Here is a 17,151-nt window from a genome sequence, read left to right on the forward strand (position 1 = left end):
CGGGCGCGCGGACGGGCAGACGGACGGGCGGGCGGGGCGACCTGCGGGTTGTTACAGTAACCAGGCTGGACTCACTCAGACCCCCCGCCGCCGCCGCCAACGGAGATTTACGATCCAGTGAGATAAGATCACCACCACCGCCCCCTCGCTCACTTTCACTCTCCTGCCCACACACACACACACACCTCTCTCCCACTCTCTCTCTCCTCCCCTCTCCCTCTCTCTCTCTCCCTCTTTCCCTCCCTCTCCCCCTCTCTCCCGCTTTCCCTCCCTTTCCCACCCTCTCTCTCTCTCTCTCTCTCCCCCTCTCCCTTCCTCCCTCCCTCTCCCCCTCTCTCCCGCTTTCCCTCCCTTTCCCACCCTCCCTCTCTCTCTCTCTCTCTCCCCCTCTCCCTTCCTCCCTCTCCCTCCCTCCCTCTCTCTCTCCCTCTCTCCATTCCTCCCTGAGAGCCACATCTCTTGTGCAGGGCTCTGTGAGGTCGGGGTCGGGAGGGAGGGGGGAGGATCCTACAGGGAGGGGGAGGCCTGCTCCGGTCTTCCCATTCGCTGGACCAGCTGCCAAACGAGGGACAGGAATGCTGGCGCAGACCCTGCGGGGGTTTCTGAGGGGCGTGGAACGCCACGTCTCCGCCGGCGGACCCCTCTGTTCTGATCCTGGCTGCGGTCGCCTCAGTTTCCCGTGACGTCTCTGGGAGCGCGTGGCGTCCTCCAGGGGCCCGGGTCGCTCAGCGGGCGGCAGTGGAGCGACGGGACAGGGGGGGGCTTTGAGTCTGCATGGGGGGGGGGGGGGGGGGTCTACTGTCCGCTAACAGTAGGAGAACAATTGGATCCGGTGAGACGGAGGTGGTTTGGCCGTGGCTGGAAGTGATCGTATGTCTCTATCATGGGGGATTTATGAGGGGTCTCATAACCATACTCGGAGGCGCACAGCCAACCATAGACGTACACCCACACAGTCGCGTACACACACACACACACACACACGCTGGATTTGATCCACACCAATGCATGTTCTCATAAACACACACACATGCACTAACAGAGAGAGAGAGAGAGAGAGAGAGGGGTCTGATGTGGTGACATCAGTGTCCCCCAGGTCTAGCCTGGGCGTTGTTGTTGTTGTTGATGACACAGTCCCTGTGTTCTGTGAGGACATCCTTTCAGAGCCAGCTCAGCCCAGAGGTCAGCCCAGAGTTCAGCCTAGAGTTCAGCCCTGAGGTCAGCCTGCTGCTCTGCTAGCCCCGCAGAACACCTGCCACTCACGCTGACCGCTGGCAGCATAGCACACACACACACACAAAAACACACACACACACACACACACACACACACACACACACACACACACACACACACCAGGCTGGAGGGCATGGCTGGATGGCTGAGTGGAGAAGTGGCAGAATAGAGATATAATGACTTCTCGTCTCTCCATCCACAGCCTAGCAGGAATGATTGTTTTATTGTTATTAAACCGTTTTTTCACCAGGTCATTGAGTTTAAAATCTATTTTCCAAGAGAAACCAGGACAAGACGGCAGCATAAATAAACTAAAATACATTTGGTTACATACAGACAAACACATATATCAAACATTTAAAAGACAGTTATGAGATACGAGATACAGTGACAGTCTCCAGTACTTAATCATTCAAAGTCCTTTAGGATTGGGACAATGGCATCATATGAGACCAGTTCTGGGAATTTTATGTTTTATGTTGATGTGTCAAAATGATGATTTAGATGTGAAGAGATTGTACAACTGTCCCCTCTCTCTCTCTCTCTCTCTCTTTCTCTCTCTCTCTCTCTCTCTCCCTCTCTCTCTCTCTCCCTCTCTCTCTCTCTCCCCCTCTCTCTCTCCCTCTCTCCCTCTCTCTCTCTCTCTCTCTCAGGATGGCCTACCAGAGGACCGATGAGGATGAGGAGGAGGCGGCCAGGGAGAGGAGACGAAGGGCCCGCCAGGAGAGGATGAAGAGCAGGGAGGGGGAGGAGTCCAGCGGACAGACAGAGAGCCTGGTCTCGACCAACAGCCACAGGTACACACACACACGCGCGCGCACACACACACACACACACAGAGAGGCACAAAGCACCTTGTCACGCTGTCTTTCACAGCTCTTTTAATAATAGATGTGTGTAACCCTGATCCACACGAGGTAGAGACTGCCGCATCAGGAGTCAGGCCACCCCAGCCAGGAAGTCAACTGGAACACCTGTCTTGATTCGGGGAATCCACACCTGTGCCCTGATTTTAGGTCTCAATGTCCAACTGGTGATGAGGGTGACGCTGCGTCTGTCCAGAGGGACACCTCAGAGTCAGAGCCGCGTAGACCCTCAGTAGTAGTTTGTGTAAGATACATTTTCCTAGCTGGCACAGATAGCAGCCCCGGACACCCCCCCCCCCCCCCCCACCCGCCCGATTGTAACCCCAGCCCCGTCGCCCCGCCCAGATGAGGTCATCGGCAGTAGGATGCGGACGACCGTGGGAGAAGTCTGCCTGTCCGACATCCAGACACACAGAAGCAGCTTTGTGGTGTCAGCGCTTCCTCCCAGTGAAGTCACCCAGGCACACACACACACACACACACACACACACACACACCACTATAATACCTCCTTGAGACACACACGCACACATCCGGCGGCTGTTGAACAGGCTTGGGATTGTCCGGACCTGCCCTGTCTGGCGCGCCAACAGCCATTGTTGATTGTGCGTGGGCGGCGTGCTAACGCTAGCCAGACGGCTGGGTTAGCATGTATTAATGCCTTGAGGTGTAAGGTGTGTGTGTGTGTGTGTGTCAGCGTGACAGAGAGCGGCGGCGGCGGGGGCGGAGCCGAGGAGGAGGACCAGGCCCTGCTGGAGCGCATGGCCAAGCGGGAGGAGCGTCGTCTGAAGCGCCTGAAGGAGGCGGAGGAGAGACAGCGGGAGCTGGACCCCACTTTCTCCCGCGACAACGACCTGAACCACGGCGGCGGCCGTTGCCACGACAGCGGGGAGGCGTCGGAGAGGAAGGAGGAGAAGGAGGAGGAGAGAGAAGAGGAGGCGGCCCCGGAGGAGGAGGAGGTGGAGGAGGAGGCCGGGCAGGGAGAGGAGGAGGAGGTGGAGGAGAAACAGGAAGTGGAGGAGGAGAAACCAAGGAGGTCTAACCTGAGAGAGCAGGTCAGTCCCGCTCATTCACCAGCTGTGGTGACAGCGTCTTAACGATACATTACAGCTCACCTTGTCTAGGATTCCACTGAGGAGAACCCTAATATGTCATATGTGCAAAATGAGGAGTGGCTGTGGGTTCATGGAGCTGATGGAGTTTGCCTGTTGTGTTTCTGGATTGAGTCCATCTCATCCCTCCCCCATAGGCGGACGCAGAAGAACGACAGGCACGTTCACGTTCAGTAGCGCAGGAGATCTCGGAGCAGGAGAGATCAGAGCAGGAGAGATCAGAGCAGGAGAGATCAGAGCAGGAGAGATCAGAGCAGGAGAGATCAGAGCAGGAGAGATCAGAGCAGGAGAGATCAGAGCAGGAGAGATCAGAACAGGAGAGATCAGAGCAGGAGAGATCAGCCGGTTCTGAGGCAGAGAGAGAAGAGGATGCCGTAGAGTCGGAGGAGGAGGAGGAGATGGAGGTGGAGAAGGAGGAGGAGGAGGAGGAGGAGGTAGAGGAGGTAGAGGAAGGGAGATCAGTAGATCAGCCAGCAGACAGACAGACGGAGAGTGAGGACAGGACAGTGAGGCTGACCAGAGGCCAGGAGGAGGACGACCGTGAGGTGTCAGAGAATGGCCTGGATGTGGTAAGAGCTCTGGTAGCGCTGTGGTCAGATCACCGGTCACCAGTCACTCAGGGGAACTCCAGTGTGTGGGAGAGAGAGACGTCCGGCCTCCATCCGGGACTAGAGGCTGGATTTAAACCCAGATGAACGGGCCAGACTCCGCCCTTAGTCCCAGATTATGGTCCCGGGAGATCCTAGGCCTGGATCCAGACCCCCCACATCCAGAACAGGGCTCCATCTGTGGAAGATGCCACCCCGGTACGCCCCCAAACCCGGGGCTACGGCGAACGAGCGTCTCTCTCCCAGACAGCGGAGGTTGTCCAGACTCACAGTGTGGTTTGCAGTGGCGGTCTCCAGAGCCTTCGTCAGAAGGCGTGGTCACAGTGGTGTGGTCGACCGTAATGAGGTTTAATGCCATCATGCCTCACAGAGTGGTCACAGTATGGTCACAGTACGGTCACGGTCACAGTGTGCTGCATGTCTGCCTGTGCTCTACTCATGTGGGGGGTGAACTCATCACACAGGCTCTACTCCAGCGTGACAACAGATAAGTAGCTGATTCCTTACTGAGCTAGTATACTGAGTATCCACCAAGTCTGCGTTACATAATTAGCATGCACACTGCAGCTACGGAGGGCTAGACACCGAATATATAATCACGTCGTCTGGTAACAAGCATATTCAAGCACATATAAGTATAGATAGTCCCAATACATGGTGCTTAGCACTTGACAGCTGTATTTCCAAAGCATGATATAAGTGATTTTCTAAATGATAATGAGATGGTGGGTATGGACCCCCGGTCAGAGCATTCACAGGGGGCTAGGAGACTGAGCTGCTGGCTACTCCGGAATAGGGCCTGGGTATGGATGTGGGGTGTGGTTCTGATGCTCCTCAAACACACACACTCTGCCTCAAACACACACACACACACACACAACCCTGCTTTGCTCCTTGCGTCTCACCGAGTGGAGTCACTGCCCAGACGGAATGCTGTGATGTCACCAAAAGCGCCCACCCGGATATTCCGCGACCTCCAGACCCGTGTGGACTGTTAACCGGTCGGCTCTGTGGCTGCAGGTGTCTGAGAGGGGCGGGGCCATGGAGCCGGGGGAGGGGCAGAGGAAGCAGAACGGAGGCCTGCATGAGGAGACTCCGCCCAGACAGCACAGGAAACCAGAGAGAACCCTCAGGTATTAACCAATCGCCGATCGGCTTACTCGTATTGTCGCCGACGTGATTCAGATACAAGATGGAATTTGTGTGAGTGTGTGTGTGTGTGGGGGGGTTACTGTGGGGCAATGAGCATGACTCAGAAAAACAGTGGAATGAGGAGAAGGTATTGCCCAGGGTGTGTGCTCTAAAGTATTTTAAAGGCGTATCTGTAGCAGTGCTTACACGCACACACGCTGTTTGTTGTTCAGCATGCAGGCCGTCCAAGAGCAGAGCTGCCTGTACTCGACACGCGTCACCCAATCCCAGCGCCCCAGAGGGGAACACTGGGCGACCGAAACCCTAGACACGCTGTCACCTTAGACAAGGCCCGCTGATTGTGTGTGTGTGTGTGTGTGTGTGTGTGTGTGTGTGTGTGTGTGCGCGTGTGTAGCCGCGGCAGCAGCGTGCGCTCGCCCGAGGCGGCGGCGGCGGAGGAACAGGACGACGCGGCGCGCCTGGAGGCGGAGCTTAAGCTGGAGGAGCTGAAGCGGCGCCGCGACGACGCGGAGACGGAGGAGCTGGAGAGGATGCGCCAGAAGCAGCAGGAGGCCGAGCAGGAGCTGGAGGAGCTGAAGAAGAAGAGGGAGGAGAGGAGGAAGGTGCTGGAGGAGGAGGAGAGGCAGAAGAAGCAGGAGGAGGAGGAGAGGAAGACCAGAGAGGAGGTGGGGGGACTCGAACACAGAAATTCTCTCTCTTTCTCTCTTTCTTTTTTCCTCTCATTCCCTATTTTTACTCTCTCTCTCTTCTCTCCCCCTTTCTCTCTCTCTTTTCTTCCCTCTCCCTCTCCCCCTCCCTCTCTCCCCTCTTTATCTCCTCCACCCTCCCTTCCTCTCTCTCTCTCTCTCTCTCTTATCTATCTCTCTCTCTCTCTCTTATCTATCTCTCTCTTTCTCTCTCTCTCTCTCTTATCTATCTATCTCTCTCTCTCTCTCCTAGTCTGTTTCCAGACAGTGTAGATGTACTTCTGTTCTGTTCAACACCTGTTGGAGATAACAGCCCACTAGCCTCCCTGTGACATCATCAGGCTGTTCTTCAGTCTTATCTGCCCCCCCCCCCCCCCCTCCAGCTATAACTCTGCTGCCTGTCCGCCATGCACCGGCCTGCGCCATAATGACCTCATAGCCCATGGTTCACGTGTGTGTGTGTGTGTGTGTGTGTGTATGTCAGGAGGAGAAGAGGAGGATGAAGGAGGAGATAGAGAGGAGGAGGGCAGAGGCGGCGGAGAAGAGACAGAAGGTGGAGGACACCATGGACAGAGGAGAGGCCAAGCCGTTCATGTGTGTCAGCCCCCGGGGGTCGTCCCTCAAGGTCAGCCTCTCACCCCCGACCCCTGAACTCTGACCCCCGCTGTAGATTCCACCAACTCCTTGTCTGTCAGTTTGTATTCTTCATCTCTGTGTGTGTTTTTTTGTTTTGTTTGTTTGTTTATTTGGTCTTTTGACCTAAGATTTATGCTTCTCCTCCAAGAGTCCACAAAATATGAATGGCTGGCATGGCTGGCAAAATGGCTGGCATGAAGTCGACAGAACAAATGATAAAAAAATAATAAAAAAAAAACATACAATAAAATGCATGAAATTAAATCAAATTAGAAAGAAAAAATAAAATAGAAGAACAAAATTATGAAATACTAGAATAAAGAAATTCTTGCTTATTTCTGCTTATTCATGATCAGGAACATACAGTACAACAAGGCTATTATTCTAAAATTCAATCAGTAAACAATCATGAAATGTTCCTGTTCTTTCCCTAACGCTGCGACCTGAAACCCCGCCCCTCTACGGCGTAACCCCGCCCCTATGTGGCATAACCCCGCCCCTCTACGCCGTAACCCCTCCTCTCTACGCCGTAACCCCGCCTCTACGCCGTAACCCAGCCCCTCTACGGCGTAACCCCGCCCCTCTACGGCGTAACCCAGCCCCTCTGCAGCGTAAAGATCAATATTTGTCACGGCAGAGCGTGTTTAATCAACTTAAATGTGAGTAAGCGGTCCAGCGCTGCCGCATCCAGCTCCCACGGCTTGGAGACCCGGAGGGGGGGTCAAAAAGAGAGGAGAAAATCACATTAGAGCCAGTTAGCAGTAATCACCATCTGGCCGTACTGGTTGGCCCGCACCTCTGTGGCTCTGTCCAGGGCCCGGTGTGGTTGTTTCAGTTAGATGATTTGATTATTGTGTGTGTATGTTTGTTTGTTGTCTAGTAAACGTTAACATTGTGCTCCTCCGATCCCTCTACGCAGCTGTACTTTGTCGTCATGTTTACTGTAGGTACAGCTAGTGTGTGTGTGTGTGTGTGTGTGTGTGTGTATGTATGTGTGTGTGTGTGTGTGGGTGGGTGGGGGGGGGTGTTTATGTTTCACTTCATACATTCTTGCCAAGACACACACACACTCCAAAGTGGCGTGTTGATTTTGACCTTGCAGTGGTGCAGTGGTGTGTGTTGCTGTTGTGTGTTATTGTGATACAGTACTGAGACACTGTAATACGATCTAGCTGTTGTCAGTGTATTATCTAGGCATGGATGGCCTTCCATAGACATACCACGTCTTACTTTCGGTATATCACAGTGATGTAGCCATGGGAAGTGGTTAAAGAGAGACACTGATGAATAGGCAACTGCTGGCGAACTACTACTGCTACTGCAGAGCCACTACAACCACTACTGCTGCTACTACTACTGAAGCTAAGTCCTAGTTACAGAAGCTAGGTTTAGCTAAATTAGGTTAGGCTAACGTTAAGCTCAGCTAAATTCAGGAATTGAGGTAATGTTAACGTTAGCTAACACATTTGAGAAGGAGTAAGAACCTTTGAGATTGTATCACAATAAAAAATGCTATATAAATATAATGAATAATAATAATAATAGTCTTATTATTATTATTATTATTATTATTATTACTACTAATACCACAACTGTATACAGTATATCTATAAACAGGTGTGTATATCTTTCCCGTTATATAGGTCGGGCCGTTTATATATGCGGGGCCGTCTCCCAGTGTCCAGACCCCCCCTGAAGGACACAGAGCTCCAGAAGCCGTGTCAGCGTTCAGCAGAGCAGCGTTGAGATAAGGAGAGCCCAGCCCAGCGCCGGGGACGCAGGAAAACCATTAGGGTTAATAGGATAACTTTGACCGCGTTCAGACTCTTACGGCTCTTCGCGGAGCGCTCGGGAATGGGGAATTTCCTGAGCGGAGTATTTTCGGAACTCCCACATTCAGAATGCGGAGAGCAAGGGCACGTGGGGGAGGAGGGGAGGAGGGGAGGAGGAGGAGGAGGGGAGGGAGCGGCTTCCTTCTGTTTCTCCTTTTTTTTTGAGCTAGCAGGAGCGCTGGTCTTCGTAAGCAGAAGCCAGGGGTTCCCACAGAGAGCAGGCGGGAAACAGCCTCGAGAGAGAGACCATCCCGATCTCGCCGGCTCACATTCTGTTCCTCCGCAAATCAGTCTGGATACTCTCCATAGAGATCCGTTTGTGCCAGATCAGAAAACGATCTAGCCAGTCAGCGCTCTATGAGGAAATACAAACAACAACTGTACGCCGGGCGGGTTTAGTTGTGGCGGTTGAAGTTTGCGCGTGATAGACGGATGGTTCATCCATTCACCTGCCAAGTAGTTTTGAAAATGCCTGCCCTTTCCCAAACAGTTTCCAATGGAGAGTTCCCAGATGGTTATGCAAAGCAAACCATCTGGCATGTCAGTTTAGGCGGGAAAGGGCCTGGGTAGAAGAGCCAGGCAGCTTCAGTGTGTTTGCGTGTGAGTAGGTGTGTGTAGGTGTGTGTGTGTGTAGGTGTGCGCGTGAACGCCTTTTCTGACGCCCTTCCTCCCATGACCTCTCTTCACAGATCGGCGAGAGGGCGGAGTTTCTGAACAAGTCGGCACAGAAAAGGTGAGCGCGCTCAACGCCGCCGGCGTCATATGGCCTGAGATCTCAACACATGGGTGGCATATTGAGTCATGTGTTGAGTGCGCTTGTCTCTGCAGCTCGGTGAAGATGGCTCACTCCCCCGTGGTGTCTAAGATCGACAACAGGCTGGAGCAGTACACCTCTGCTGCCCAGGTACAGTAGATCCCATGTAGTTCTGCCCAGGTACAGTAGATCCCCATGTAGTTCTGCCCAGGTACAGTAGATCTCCATGTCCAACATGATGATAATGGTGACATGATTACTACTACTACTACTACTACTACCACTAATAATAATAATAATAATAATAATAATACAACTTTCCAACTCCATGCCCTCCACTCCAGAGTCCATTGGTAACATTGTATTCCTTGCTGTCCCCCCCCCCCCCCTCTCAGAGAGAGAACAGGGACTCTCGCTCCCCCCGCTCCGGGGCGGTGGACCTGCCCATGGTGACCGACGGCATCCGCAACATCAAGAGCATGTGGGAGAAGGGCAACGTGTTCAACTCCCCCGGCGGCGGAGGAGGCACCTTCAAGGTAGGACAGCGTGTGTGTGTGTGTGTGTGTACACAGTATGTGTGGGTGCGTGTGTGTATGTGTGTGTGTTTTGGCGTGTGTGCATGTTTGTGTGTGCTTGTGTGCTCTGTGTGGGTGTGTGTGTGTGTGTGTGTGTGTGTGTGTGTGTGTGTGTGTGTGTGTCTGTCTGTGTCTGTGTGTGTGTCGCGGGCAGGGCGGGGAGGAGAGGAAGGGGGCTCGTTTCACCACCACTTCCTGTTCAGCCCCATTGCCCGTGGCGGCTCTGACCTTTGACCCCCCACTCCGAACAGGAAGCAGCTGGGATGAAGATAGGTGTGGCCGGCCGCATCAACGACTGGCTGAACAAAACCCCCGAGAGCAAGACCCCGGGAGGCAGACCGGCGGTAGGTCGTTGCCACGGCAACCCGTCCGCTCCCCTGCAACTGTGGGAAATGAATTTCCGCGACGCGGCACTCCTCTCTTCCGCCCGGCGTGCGGTGAAGCGCCCGGCGCACGGCTGAGCCCGGTGGGACTGTTCAGAGCAACTAGAACAGGCAGCACATTTACTTTTTTTCCATTTGGTACAAACCCAACCAGGTCTGCTTCCTAATGTGTCTTAATGTTGCTCTTGTATCTGAGCGCCCCTACATACTGACCTCAGACCAGACACGGTGTGGACATAACGATGAGATATGCGCGATAGATAGAAGCTTTGCATCGACTCTGTCGGCCAGCGGGCCGTCTGGAGCTCAGTGAGCTGCCATGTCCTGGTGATCCATGGACCCTCTAATCACCTGATCATGATTAGAGGTTCATGTATCAACTCCCAGGTGGTCGGCGTAGTGCGGGGGAGATGGCCTGGCGCCACCTAGTGGACTTAAATCACATGGGCGGGTAAACGCACCTCACTTATCTCCACTGAAGCGCGATAGAAGAAGGCATTTGTTTGAATCCGGACGTCTTGTTATCGTGCATTAAGCGTTTCACGTCTCATATAGATGTGGTTTAGCTGTGAGGAGGATCTTATGGCGACTGGCTATCAGAGGGCCGGATAGACGGAGACTCAAACATCCCCCCTTTACCCCCCCCCTCCCCCCTATATCCACATGGCCACGTTCCAACATGTCCATACCTCCCCATCACTCGCCCCTACTCCTGGCCACATTCCAACATATCCATACCTCCCCTTGGCTCGTCCTAGTCCCCCCTGCCCCCCCAGACCATTGTTTACGTTAAGGGGTTCAGGCTGTAGCTGCGGTCTGGCACTAATCCCGGCGTGAGGTACAAGGAGATAGGAATGGAAACATACACAGCGCTGCCGATAGTCCCCTCCCCCCGCAGCTGTTCATCACCGCTGACACTGCGATAGCGCACGTTGGCCGCCAGTGGGCCTGTCGCCTTGGAAACGTGGCGCGGTGGGGGGAGTCAGAGCGGGAGCGTGCGGTAACACGACACCTGACCTGCCGTGTAGCGCCGCGTAGCTTTGGGAGCATTGTGGGAAGGCGGGGTTTTCTGTGACCTTCTGGTCGACTTGGACGAGGTCTATGACGCGTGTCTTGTCTCCCACTAGTGGTCAAAGGAGAAAGAAACTTGGTTCTCTCAGGTTGACTCGTGCGCGACTTTGTGCTTTGTTGTACATTATTAGACCTGTCTCATGACTTCCTCTCTTTTCCTCCTCTGCTAGCTGTCTCTGCTTGGTAGTCTCTGTCAGCCTTTCTTCCCCCAAGACCTCTCTGTCCTCTGCTTCTGTCAATCATTTTCTCATCACACAAGGTATTATAGAATAAGCCAAATGACTTTTCAGAGTAATGATTGAGTTGTAACCTGTGAATCTCTTTCTGAATTGGAATCTCTCTCTCTCTCTCTCTCTCTCTCTCTCTCTCTCTCTCTCTCTCTCTCTTTCTCCTCTCTCTCTCTCTCTCTCTCTCCCACTCCAGGACCTGAAGCCTGGTGATGTCACCAACAAGAGGAGTCTATGGGAAAACAAAGGAGCCTCTCCTTCAAAGGTACACACACACACACACACACACACACACAAGCACACTCTTTCTCACTCTCTCTCTCTCACACACACACACACACACACACATTCGCACACACACAATACCGATTACCAATACCAGATTTTTTTTTACCAGGCAGAATCTGGTATGTTATCTGACACTCAGTCCAGACACTGTCTGACAGCTACAGTAGGGGATTCATGTTTTTATTTTGTATTTTTTTGTGTTGCTTGTCTGTTTGTGTTTGAAGACCTCTCTTAGCTAGTTGACTTCATTCTTCAATCTGGAAGCCTGGAGAGGTAAACTCCCCCCTCCCCCCCCTAACCCCTCACTCCTCTCACTCTGGCCCCCATCAGGTCTATAAGCCTTGGGGTCACCACTCTGCTTCTGTTACCACTGGTCAAGCTGTGCTCTCACTGGCTGTGGGCGGGAAGTGCCGGAAGCTCATTGTTGCCTGTGCAGTCAGTCATATGGGCCATGTACTGTATATACAGTTCTGTTCTACTCTTGTCTTCTCTTCATTTTTTACCAGCCTGCTGTCTTTGGTACTTGGTACTGTGCTTCCATCACAAATGGCTGCTCTATGTACTCTCTCTCCTACACTCTGGCAATATGGCGTTGGAAGCAGCCCAGCTAGCTCCGCCCCCCCCCCCCCCCCCCCCCCCTCTGCTTCTGCTCCGTACACGCCGTTGTCTCCGTCCGTGTTGTTCCTGGAGAGCCCCTCCGCCACGGCCCGGGGACCAGACACGGGCCTCGCTGTCCAGCGCTGGAGGTTACGCGTCGCCTCACTCTCCCCTGGCATCCGCAGGGGCAGCCTGGTGGTCCCGGGGGCCTGGCGGGGGCCTGGCGGGGGCCTGGCAGGGCTCTCTCTGGGCGGTGGTTAGCGGTGACGTAAAACCGTACCAGACCGGGGGAGTTAGCGGTTAGCCACCGCTACGTCAGCCGACCACGGCTATGCAGTGATGTCGTAGAGACTGGACAAGGTGAAGGCTGGGGGTTGGGGGGAGGGGGGGGTATGGGTGAGCCTGAGACAAAGAAATATTATCCATAGAACATACTGTACAGTACAGTACACGTCCATTCAAGTCAACGAGAGAGCAGCTCTGAGGGAGACCTGAATCCGAGGCCTAGAATGGATGGAAGGTTAGCAGCGCTCTCGATGCAAAGGTCACAGTTCACTCTGCTCTGACAGGCTGCGGACTTTGAGGACCTCTTAAACTGTTTGGAGGCCAATGGACTGTCTCTCTCCGTCTGACCACTTTCTCCCTCCCTCTCTTCGTCTCACAGGTGACAGGCAGAGGGGAGACTAAATCGGTCGCCAACGGTGAGTCTGTGTAAAAGAGAGAGAGAGAGAGAGAGAGAGAGAGTGTATTTTAGTGCCTCTCTACTAACAATACCTCGGCACAGAGTTATTGTGAACTCTATTCTGTAAAAGGACAGGAATTAAGGCCTCGTATAATTGACAGACCCGCGTATGTCCCCGCGCCCATCCCCCCCCACAGCCCCGTATCAGCTGTAAATCACCAGGCCCGGTCGTCTGCCCGGCGCGCGCGCTCGGATGCCCGTGATGGCATTGTTTGCTATTTTCACAGCGTCCTTCTGGGATGCCGGACGTGTCCTGTGTAATGTGTCGCTCGTTCGACAGCGTGCCCTTTCTCCAGCCCCCCCCCCCTCCCCCGCCCTCCTAGCAGCCCGCCTCACCACTACCCTTCTTTCACGACCCAGCCTAACGCCACCCCCCGCCTTCACCTTCCACGCTTCAGCCCTCGTCCTCCACCTCCCCGTGCCCCTCCAAGCCTCCCCGTTCCGCCGTCCCTGTCCCCCGAACCCTTCCGCCGCTGCACCCCACCGGGCGCGGCGCCCGGGCTTCTGTGCGTCTGCCAGGCCGGCCGTACATATGGCACCTGTTGCTTTGGCACATTACTACCTGAGCCTGCGGCGGATTAGCAGGCCTTCACATCCCATCCCATCACTGAGGCTGAGCAGAGGAAGAAATACTGTTAACCAGACAAGCACTCACTCACTCACTCAGCTCAACACAGCCGCGCTCTGTCATTAGAACCCGATCCGCGGCCTAGCGGAGGTGTGATTAGGTCAGAGTAACAAGCACGCACGCGCCTCATCTCGCTCGCATCTGCCCCTGGCTCATCTTACAGAGGGTGTTGATGAGTGAAGGACAACATGTCAGCCGCAGTTATTTAAACGGCTACAGAGACTGGGACCCCAGAGGAATCTGACACGCACACGCACGCACACACACACACACACACACACACACATACACACACATGCACACACACATACACGCAGGCACGCACACACACACACACACACATACACGCAGATATACACACACACACACGCAGGCACACACACAACCACCACCTGAAACTATTTATTTATTTTATTTTATAAAAGACTGTTTCATGTACAGTATAATGTCATCGACTCAATTTACTTACGGACATTGTTTAGTACAATAACCTTGTTGTGTACAATGGATCCAATGGAAGAGCATAATCCCAGCAGACAGTGCAACCTCTGCACGAGAGGGGAGCTAAATCAAACACTCCTCCTAGTTCCTCCCCCTGTTGGTCTGCCGGGTGTGTTTAACGTCCCAGGTCAGAGTATCAACCTCTGGTATGTCCTCTGATAGACCTGTCTCTGTCTGTGGCTGTCAGCAGGTATGGGACACTAACGCCTCAGAGGACTGACACAGGCGGGACCAAGACAATCCAAAACTTCCTTCCTTTCCAACCAAAAAAAGCCGAGCTCCTCCCCCAGCGCCCCTGGGAGGGAGCGGAGACAGCAGAGCCGTCCAGCAGCTGTGCTGAGGCCTCGTTCTTCTCCTACCATCACAGCACACTGCCTTTGCACATCGAATTTACCTTTCTAAAAGAAAAACAAAATGCTGTGAAATTTGGAAGTTTATGATTATTATGATTTGTTTTTTTTGTTTTTTTTTATATTTTATTCCGAACCTGCAGAAAGAAAGAAAAAATAATAATTAGACGTATCCCTTGCGCTCTACGGTTTTATTTGTTTTGGTAAGATGGGGAATGCTCTTAACCTTTTGACGTGTACGTTCTAGATATGAATAATGGTCATCCCAGCTCCAGGATTTGATCATTAACACCGTTATTTTCCTGCTATCGGCTGCCTGAAGTGCTCATGTATTACAATGTAAGCATATACTATAATAGCACTAGAGATTTTACTTACAATGATTTTCAGTCCTTTAAATCAATTGATTGATTATTCATCAACCGGGTTTATTCGCCAATTGTATTGGTCTAATTCCTACACCGATTTTGGTTTGACAACTTCCATATATAAAACGCCACATCTCTCATGATAAGAGGGGTTTGTTTAGTCATCATGAACATTGTGTCATCATGAACGTTCTATGTTCTGATCACGCGTGTGTGATTGTGCGCTGCAGGGCTCACTCTAGAGTGATGGTATGTGTCAAAGGGTTAATGAAGATTCCACATGTCCGCTTTCCAAACAGGTTTCCCCATCAACAACATGCTCCATCTCGCCTTGTTTATTTATATTTAAAGCAGAAGCTTCACACATAGCTATTTTATACCTGGTCACCAGTTCAGGGTGGAGATATACAGGAAGCACTTCTAGATTTAGCTTATTTCACTTTTTATGTCTTATCAATAGTGCAACAATGGTCTGAGTAATATATGTTAGCACATACATGTCGTTTTTTGATATATGAAAATCATACTGTAACCTATATTACAGCTTTATACTCAAATGTTTGCTTTTGTACTCATACAATGACTACCAATCAACAAGGGGCAATTAAAGGAAAGTATATGCAACTAAAGGAACGTTAAGAAGGCCATCTATAACTTTTATTATACTATTGTCATTTTATTTATGTTTTTTTGTGTTTTTGTCATTGTCTATCTCTTGGCAGTTTTTTGTCTTTTTTGTTTGTTTTGCTTTTTTTTGTATCTGTTGTCCGAGCTCACTTTGTAATCGTCATGTTTCATAGACATTCCTCTTCATAGACATTCCTCCGAGGTTGAAGCAGGTGAACTGTACAAGAGGGTACACATCACAGAGAGAACACGCTCTCTCTTCTCAGAGGCCTTCTGATCTCTCAGACCTGTATACTATCAGAACTAGACACAGCTCACATATTTATCCAGTCCCTATAGTTGTACATCCACTATTTTCCTCTCATAGTGAGGCCATCAGCCCAGTCTGGGCATTGGAAGCCATGGGCATGGGCAGTAAGCAGCTAGTTAGTACTGTAAACCACTATATGATTCACATAGCCTTGTGATTACAATCTAACTACCGGCAAAGGCACTAAGAGCATGTTGTTTTAATACTCCACTTTCAGTAACTGAGGTAATATGTTTCACATTCAGATTCAGTTTTAAATTAATTTTGCATAACATACTTGGATAAGGGTGTGATCGGTTTGGCAGGGACATTTGATACCTATACTCTAAACTATGACAATCACATTCCATGACTTCTGGAGTCAAGCAGAGGAGTCTGACCAAAATATCTCTGTTTATGTAATGTTATGTTATTTTCATATTTTTGATATTTGCTGTTTTGCCTTTTACATCTTTGTATTTCCACGTTAAACACCTTCATGTATTGGGGTAGAGGTCAGCGACCTATGCAGAGCACACTATCTGTAGTTTCTGAACACGTAGTGTTGTGGTAGTAGTGAGTAGTAGTTTCAGACCGATTAAATGATTAAAACATTGTACCACTGACTCAACAACATCAATAAAGACATGAAAGTATTCAGAGTTGTCATTTGTGTTTTTGTTTAGTTTTTAGTTACAAACTTAAAAACAATGCATTGTCTTGAACAAAATGCAAGGAGCATAAGATATATTTCTGTTATTCTTTCTAATTGTCTAAACTATTCAAAAATTATTTTTTGTAGCAGGTTTAACCCCTGGCTAAGTCATGGCCACAGGGCTCATTGTCAAGATATATTGGGCTTACTTTCTCTCCAACAATAGACTTCACTCCTCCCAGCCAATCCTGAGTGAGACCCGGGTCACATGGGCGGGCAGGCCTGTATTATGTGTGTCTGAGGAGAGTGATTGAGACTGTCTGGTTCCGGACCCGAGAGAATAAGACCAGCTGCTAGGACCATCCTTTTCTCTGAGGGACCCCCAGGTAAGGCTGATCTGACCTAGGGCTGCTACCGGGCCCGCGCCCGCGCTCTTCTGGGGGCCCGGTGCCTAGTGATGACCCCGGTCGTTAGCCTGTTGGTTGTTTGAACTGGATCTGAATGAATGCAGACTTGAGGGAAAGTAATACGTTGCACTGACTGTATCAATCACTGTATCGCGCCGATCAAATGCGTCTCAGACGAGGCCCGAGGCGTCGAGTTCAAAAGGTGTGCTTGATATGACATGTTTGATTGGATTGTGTGGGTGCAGCCGGGAGGAGTGGGTGCCAAGCGGGCCTCTGCAGGGACGGGGTGTAGCATGCTTTGGGCTTTGTCTTAATGCTGCCTAATGCTGAGAGCAGCAGCCGCAGCATTCCTGCCCCTGTCAGAGAGTGTTATTCCACGCTTCCTGCCAGGACCGGGCTGACCACACCGTCTAAAACAAATACACATATCACCATCCAGCAGCCCTCCACGGCTGGGAATTCCTTCTGGGTTTCCAGTTAAGAGGCTCTGAGACAGTTCTCAGGCTGTTGATCCCTCTGCAGATCCCTCATCCACTGTCCCTCCACATTACTCTCAGAGAA

At 51.8% G+C, this 17,151-nt stretch overlaps 1 protein-coding gene across 1 annotated transcript in view; it reads left to right on the forward strand.

Moving 5' to 3' along the window:
• cald1a (caldesmon 1a) overlaps positions 1–16,142 on the forward strand; it is a 41,131-nt gene extending 24,989 nt beyond the window's left edge. Inside the window, exons 3-15 of the mRNA XM_084447999.1 lie at positions 1,890–2,033; positions 2,800–3,138; positions 3,352–3,372; positions 4,803–4,955; positions 5,369–5,639; positions 6,145–6,285; positions 8,818–8,861; positions 8,957–9,032; positions 9,278–9,418; positions 9,709–9,801; positions 11,335–11,403; positions 12,688–12,724; positions 14,085–16,142. Of these exons, the coding sequence (XP_084304125.1) occupies positions 1,890–2,033; positions 2,800–3,138; positions 3,352–3,372; positions 4,803–4,955; positions 5,369–5,639; positions 6,145–6,285; positions 8,818–8,861; positions 8,957–9,032; positions 9,278–9,418; positions 9,709–9,801; positions 11,335–11,403; positions 12,688–12,724; positions 14,085–14,098 (1,543 nt within the window). The 3' untranslated portion in view covers positions 14,099–16,142. The remainder of the gene's footprint in view (positions 1–1,889; positions 2,034–2,799; positions 3,139–3,351; positions 3,373–4,802; positions 4,956–5,368; positions 5,640–6,144; positions 6,286–8,817; positions 8,862–8,956; positions 9,033–9,277; positions 9,419–9,708; positions 9,802–11,334; positions 11,404–12,687; positions 12,725–14,084) is intronic.
• The last annotated feature ends 1,009 nt before the right edge of the window (positions 16,143–17,151 follow it).

The sequence above is a fragment of the Borostomias antarcticus genome, assembly GCF_949987555.1.
Source record: "Borostomias antarcticus genome assembly, chromosome: 13".
NCBI classification, from domain to species: domain Eukaryota; kingdom Metazoa; phylum Chordata; class Actinopteri; order Stomiiformes; family Stomiidae; genus Borostomias; species Borostomias antarcticus.